The sequence below is a fragment of the Lupinus angustifolius genome, chromosome LG04 (genome assembly GCF_001865875.1).
Source record: "Lupinus angustifolius cultivar Tanjil chromosome LG04, LupAngTanjil_v1.0, whole genome shotgun sequence".
Lineage (NCBI taxonomy): Eukaryota > Viridiplantae > Streptophyta > Magnoliopsida > Fabales > Fabaceae > Lupinus > Lupinus angustifolius.
In genome coordinates, this window is record NC_032012.1 from 16,166,301 (window position 1) to 16,174,024 (window position 7,724).

The 7,724-nt window shown below is 32.9% G+C and overlaps 1 protein-coding gene across 1 annotated transcript; it reads right to left on the minus strand.

Moving 5' to 3' along the window:
* Positions 1,032-2,717, minus strand: LOC109346017 (DNA-damage-repair/toleration protein DRT100-like). The gene has a single exon (XM_019585355.1). The coding sequence runs from the start codon at positions 2,556-2,558 to the stop codon at positions 1,089-1,091; it is 1,470 nt and encodes a 489-aa protein (XP_019440900.1). The 5' UTR covers positions 2,559-2,717; the 3' UTR covers positions 1,032-1,088.

The following is a 7,724-nucleotide window of genomic DNA, read 5'->3' on the forward strand; positions in this document are numbered from 1 at the left end:
ATTGAATGCATTATTTCATAACAACATTAATGATTGTTCATTATTTAATTATCTTATAGTTTGTTTGTATATTTTTCACACATTAGAACCAATAGAACTACCCATTCAAAAACTTGTTGTTTTGGGTTGCTTCTTAAGATCAGAATGACATTTATTTAAACCAACTTACATGGGTTGTTTGTTTGTTTGGTTTTGATTTTTGGTGACTATATATACCCAAACCAAGCCATGTTGTTGATATCCTGCATTGCCTGAGGATGTTTCTATTTGTTCTTCAGTTGTAAAGCAGAAATAGGATAAGGGCTTATGGGTTTTGGGATTGTGGAGTCTCAAGGATGATAGATTTGCACCCCTCTGTTTTAAGTGTTATGGATGAAAATATTATGTCATCAAAGATATTATTAACTGAGTGCAAGTACGATGGTACACTCACATATTGTGCAAAATGTAAGGTTTTGTTAGATTCTCAGAAAAACTAAACGTTAAAAGTTCAATTACTATAGACATTTATTGGAATGGCAATCATACACTGAAATAGATTAATTATTTACTCATAAAGTAAAGATATTCTTGATAGTACCAAAATAAGAATGTATAAGCACATTATGAACCATAACACATCCAAGGATAAAACAATCCAACTCATTGCATAGAGTAATCACAACATTATCAAAATCTAGTAATGATCCTCTCAGTTAATGGAGAGGCAAATGTCACATAATAACACACACAAAATCAACATATAATAACATTTATATCCTTTGTTTATCATAAAATCATATTTTTGTCATTGAAAATATGATAAAAACAAGCAATTGTCTCTTCATTGAAAATATGATAAAAACAAGCAATTGCCTCTTCATTAATGAGAGGAATCATTCTCCATGAAAATCATTCTAAAATTATTACACCCAGAGTAGCTTTCACCAAATTATTAGTATACCAATAAAACATTTTAAGGATTAATATGATAAATTTTTCTTACTATATGTTCTATTAAAAGTTAGTTCACTGACCAAGTGAACCAAAACACAGAATGTAACAACTAAACCAAAACAAAAACACAGACAATCAAAAATACTAAAACACTATACTTTACAAGGCTGAAGAGGAGAACCACAAAGACAATCATTTCCAACAAAAGCACTAGCAGAAAACTTAGTCTCTGGAATCTTCCCACAAAGATGATTATAACTAACATTCAACTTTTCAACCCCAACAACACTCTCTGGAACCTTCCCAAACATAGAATTCCTCGACAAATCTAAGTACTTCAACCTCTTCCCTATCCTTAACTTCTCCAAATCAAACCTTAACTTGTTCCTTGAAGCCTCAAACCCCACCAAATATTCTGTCTTGTTCAACAATTCAACCACACTCCCAGAAATCTCGTTCCCAGAAAGGTCAATATAATCATAGAAATAAGTCTCTGAAGGCTTCCAATCATCAAGTTTTATCTTGATGCCACAATTTGCAAGCTTTAGAGAGAATATAATAGGAGATGAAGTGACCCATTTTGGAATTTGATTCAAATGGAACTTGTTATTTGATAAATCAAGTGATTCTATGCCTTTCACGTTCATTTCAGGAAATGGGTCGATGAGGAAATTGTTTGAGAGGTCAAGGTTGAAGATCTTTGTTAAGTTGGTGAAGCTTTTTGGTACAGTTCCTATGAACTTGTTTGATGAGAGATCAAGTGTGTCAAGTGCTTTGAATTTTCCAAGAAAATCTGGGATTGTTCCTGAAAGTGAATTATGACCAAGCTTTAAGTAGCTTAGTTTTGGTGCAAGTGTTGATATAGAAAGTGGAATTTCACCAGAAAATTTATTTCTTGAAAGTTCAAGAATTCTAAGTTCTGTGAAGGAAGAAAAAAAATCTGGTATTTTACCACTAAGTTGGTTATTTTCTAGGCTCAAATATGTGAGATTTTTGAGTCTTTGAATCCCTTGTGGTATTACTCCATTAAGAATATTGTTACCGAGTTTGATCTGAGTTAACTGAGTCAACTCAGCTATCGAACTCGGTATCGTTCCGGTGAACCGGTTACCGGACAAACTCAGTGCACCCAATTTGGTCATATTGCCAATGATGTTAGGTATTGGACCCGAGAGCATGTTGTTTTCGATGTAAATGAATTGTAAATTTGGTAGGTTTGAAAGGGAAGTTGGGAAAGGACCCGAAATGTTTTGAAGATTTTGGAGGTAAAGTCCGTTTAGGAATTGGATTTTAGAGAGTGCGGGTGAGAGGATACCCGACAAAACACTATTCGATTTGTCGGGTTGTCCGGATAAGGCTATCGTGTTGACCCGTTTGTTGTCGAATTGACAACTTATGCCTTCCCAAGTGCAACAATCCGTACCCGATATCCATGACTTAAGCATCCCGGACGGGTCAGATTTGATGCCGGATTTGAAACCCAACAGGCCCGATTCATCATCCATGTTGCATTTTGTGGCATTCACCTTGAGGTGTAATAATGTAAAGATAGTAAAGAAAATTAGGAGTGTTTTGGTAATGATATTGGATTTGGAGGGTAAGTGAGAGTGGTAGAGATTCATATTTTTCTATGGATAAAAATGTTTAGATGGAGTGTGAAATGAAGTGGTATTGAAAGGGTTTGGGAAGTTTTGTTTATTTATAGATAAAGGAAGTAACCAATTTTGACTAGATATAAATGCATCATGACCCTTTTGGGTGTTTGGATGATTGTTGAGTGGTATCTAGCCTCCACAATTGACTTATGTGATTGCATGTGCATTCAAGGTGCTAGGTGTAAGGTGGTACTTGTTCCACTTTGCACACAATTCCTCCATTAGGCGAATAGACATTGTACACTCCTATTGAAAGTTTAAAACTTTAAAATATTATTATTACTATTATTATCTTTTTTAAAAGCAATGTTCTTTACTATTAGGATGAGATAGTCGGAAACGGGAGAGAAGTGGTCGGTAGGAGATGTTCGGTTGAATGCTAGAGATTTGATGGCTTAGTCGGATTATAGTCTAGACTTGTCGGGGGAGGTACATGAAAATGTTCTCTGACGATCAAGTCAGTCAAGTATTCTAGAGAGATAATGAGAGTAAATAATAGAGAAGTCAGAACAATAAATGTAGCAATAAATGAAAGAATGAGAATTGAATATACTTCTTGTGTGGTCTCCTCTATTTATAGAGTTTGGGGTACGCTGAGATGACACCTTGTCATTGGCCAACATCTAATCGGGTACAATGGACATACTCTGCTGGTCCTTGCCTATTCTACAGATCCACTCCTGTCAAATTGTCGGGGGCGGACCGAATATGCAGGTTGCATGTTAGCTGACATTGAGAGCGAGTCAGGGCGCATTAATGATGGGGTCAGATGTGCATTAAATGGTGGGTCAGATGTATTAATTTCGTGCCAGGAGCATTTATGGCATTTGCCACAAGTGAGTCCATCTGAGACGAGTTACGAGGAGATGAGGAACCTAATGCTAGTTACACGAGACGATCAAATGATAACCCAGACTTGACTGGGGCAAAATAAGTAGGAATAACCTATTGTTGTTGATAAAATTAACATGTTTTTACAAGAGACTTGTACAAGAAGTTGAAGATAATTGACTAAAGGTTGAGATAAAAGACGAATATTAAAGAAAATAAATTTCGTTTTATGTTAGGGTTGACCTTAAATGATATATATAATTCCTACGACAATTGACGTGGAGAGATACCAAATGAACTAGAGAGACTTGCATATGACCTTTATTGTTTTGAAGAAGACATGTAATAAGACGTATAGAGAGGTTTTGTGAGAAACTCTAGAGAAGAAACATGTATGAATTGCCTACATTCAAGCAATTAAGGTTATGTATGATGAGGTTAAGACTAGTGTGTGAGTACAATACGAAGTCTCAAAAGATTTTCCTATCACCATAGGACTAAACCAATGGTCAACATTGGGCTCATACTTGTTTATATAGGTATTGGATGTACTTACTAAGCATGCCTAAGAACCAGTGCCACAATGCATACTTTTTGAAAATGATATTATCTTAATGGGAACTCGATAGTGAAATTAAATGGGAAGGTAGAAATATCGAGACAAACCTTAAAAGCATATTTATTTCAAATAAGTCGAAGTAAGACGAAGTATATATAGTCTAAGTTTAGCAAGAGGTGAATAAACTCTACTATAGATGTCAAGATTAAGGATCACTAAATTTATGTATCTTAGATCAATCATACGAGACAATAGAAAAATTGATGGAGATGTGAACCATAAGATTTAAGCAGGTTTGATGAAATGGAGTGCTCCGGACATCATTTGTGATAAAAATACACCACTCAAGCTTAAGGAGATGTTTTATCATCAACTATAAGACTTACAATGCTATATGAGGCTAAACATTAGACAAAAAAATGTCAACATAAGAATATACTCATGTAATAGAGATGAGAATGTTCTATTGAATAAGTAGACACACTATACAAAATATGATTAGAAATGAATTTATTAGAAATAAAATTAGAGTAGCTCATATTGTAAAGAAGATGGTAGAATCGCACCTTAGATACGTCGAGCATGTGTGAAGGAGGCCAGTAGAAGCCTCATAAGGAGAGTAGATCAAATGGAGGTTTGTCCATTTCCTAGAGAAAGAATGATGTCAAGAAAAACCATAGACGAAGCAATTAACAAATATTTACAGATTAATGTTGAGCCCATAAATATGATTTATAATAGAATATTATGATAATCCATATAACTAATAAAGCAATAATTGTTTTTTACATAGAGTTGGATACAAAATGGAAATACAACTTTACTCTCATGTGAATTATCTAACTTGTGAGTAGTGTTGTTAAAACCGTACCGGTTATCAAACCGGCCAGGGTACTGGTATAGTGGTACAGTGGTTCAACCAGTGGTTCAGTAATTAAACCGGATATACCTACTTATATTTATATATATAAACCTATAACAAAAAAAATCCAAATAGGTAGAGACTCACATTTATAATCCATATTTATAATCTACTCAACATTCACATAAATAATCAACTTTAAGTCTTTAACAAATTCAAAATCTAAATTAAAAAACATATATCAATCCAAAAGTATCACTTAACAACCACAAAATATAAATAAATGACATAACTTCACAACTCACTCTATAAAACAAATAAATTTAGAGTTTTAACATTTAACATCAAGGAGTCAAAGTTATCTTATATGAATATTATATTTTTCTACCAAATCCTATCTTCAGACAATACTCCAAGATTATACAAATGTCAAGAAGAGTTGGAAAGATGGGTCACCTTGTAATCTAAGTATGTTTAGGAACCAAAATGTGTAATCTAAGTATGTTTTGGAAGCATGTGCCTTGAAGTGTTGAAGAAGAGTTGGAAAGATGGGTCACCTTGTAATGAATTTTTAAGTTTTTAAGTTTTTAAAATATATATATATATATATATATATATAAATGTATAAACCAACCGGTTTAGTAAAATATCGGTCGGTTGACCGGTTTTGACCGGTTTTGATATTTGGTCATTTCAACACCTGTACCGTACCGGTTAGGGGGCCGGTTCACCGGTTTTCTGGTTGAACCGGCCGGTACGGTTTTTATAACTATGCTTGTGAGAGTCTAAATTTTATGGGTGTTCATGTGCTATCTCATACTTAATGTCACTCCATGTGCTATGACCTTGTGATTGATTGAAAAAAACATTGAAGTTAAAATTAATTTTTAAGTATTTTCCTGACCATTCATAGCTTATGACACTGATTGTAGGACAACAGATGTGCTCCCAAATTTTTTATAAGGTGATTTTCAATTTTGAAGAAAGAAAAGGTAAAAGAAGTTAAAAAACAATGATTTTCTTTTATCTCTACAATTGTTCTAATATATACGACGATAACATATCTCCTGCTGTGAGGAGATAATTTCTCTCCTTGCACTAATTAGTAATTAGACAATGACACATAGCTACTTTTCACATATTTTTAAAATAAATAAGAAAACAAAAATGGTCAATAAATAAATAAATATATATATATATATATATATATATATATATATATTAACCATCAATATATTTGGGCTCATTCAATGGATAATATAATAAAGATTATCTTATATTAGTTCGACTCACCTAGTACATTTTTTATATTATAAGGGTAGCTGAGTTAGGAACGAGTTAGATTGGAAAATGTAACTTAGAACAAAGATCTCATATCTAAAAAATTTATCCTCATGTCTCAAACCAATCACATTTCATCAAATAATATAAAAAAAATATTTTATATTTTTATAATTTTTCTTTTAAATTAGGTGTCACTTTTTAATTAAATTGGAACACCATTAAGACACATAAAATAGGACAAGTGATCTCCATTATGTAATTTCCCCTTATTATTATTACTATTTTCACCACCATATTATATAAATTAAATACAAGACATGATAAGAATTTATTTATTGTTATGTTCTCATATATTTATCTGTGTGAATATAAATAAATTGTAAAATTTTATTTAAACAAAGGTATCAAATATTTATTTTCTTTTTGCTTTTTAAGTATGAATAAAAATTATCAGATGCGTGTGGTTGAAGTACGGAGATCGCAATACTAGTTTCTTCCATACAATTACTATGATTAGGCGCAAGCAGAATAAAATAGAAGTTCTCATGGATGATGATGGTTTCTTAGTTTCTGATTAAGATGCCCTTATACACTTGACAAGCAACTATTTCAAGCAAATTTAAATTGATGATGGATGTATGACTGATCTTGTTAGTTTAACTCCATATCTCATTGATCAGATAAATGATACTCGACTAGTTCTTGTCCCATAAAGTCACTAGAAAAAATATATGATTTTTGTCTTAACTCTCTGTAATGTTGTTTATATGAGAATGACAAAGATCATCACTAATAGGCTCCAATTAACATCTGACCTTGGTCGTTATTTGGAGGTTCCCTTGCTCATAAAAATTTGCAACTACAACCTACCAATTTATCCTGGGCAATTGTGCTTAATTTTGCAGGTAGAGTGATTCTTGCGAAGTCAATAATAGTATCTCTTCCTACATACTACATGCAGACAAATGTTTTACCTAAGGAGATGTTCTATAAGCTTGAAAAAATTCAAAGGGACTTTATCTAGAATTTAACTCACAAAAAAATATCACCTCATCCAGTAGCTTGGGATAAAGTCTGCTGAACAAAAGATGATGGTGGACTGGACTTGAAAAGAATGCATGATTTTAACAAGTCTCTGGTAGCTGCATTAGACATTTGTTGGCTAATTCTATATCTCTGATTAACCATCCAACATTTTATGTGGATGATCTAAAAGATTGGATAAGTGAAGATCTTGGGAACTCTAGTTTGCTGAATGTATATCAAAACTTTGGCATTATGCTTTGGTGTATTTGGAAAACGAGAAACAATATGGTATTTAATTGTGACAACTTCAACATTCAACAAATTCTCTATAATGCAACTAGGTTGACAACTACTATGGCGAATTCTAATAACTTGGGAGAAACCCATAAGCATTTACTACACTAGTATACAAGAACATTTTGGATGGTAGTTAAGTAGCCAACTAGTATGGTAGGTTGTGGGGGATCTGTAGGAATGATACTCGCAAATGGTTGTTTGGCTTCTCCAAAAACCCGGGTACATCTTCTGATTTATGGGCAAAATTGTGGGGTATATACTCTATGCTTACTAT

Excerpts from the sequence above, each read along its gene's own strand:
- LOC109346017 (XM_019585355.1), bottom strand. The coding sequence starts at position 2,558 with ATGAATCTCTACCACTCTCACTTACCCTCCAAATCCAATATCATTACC.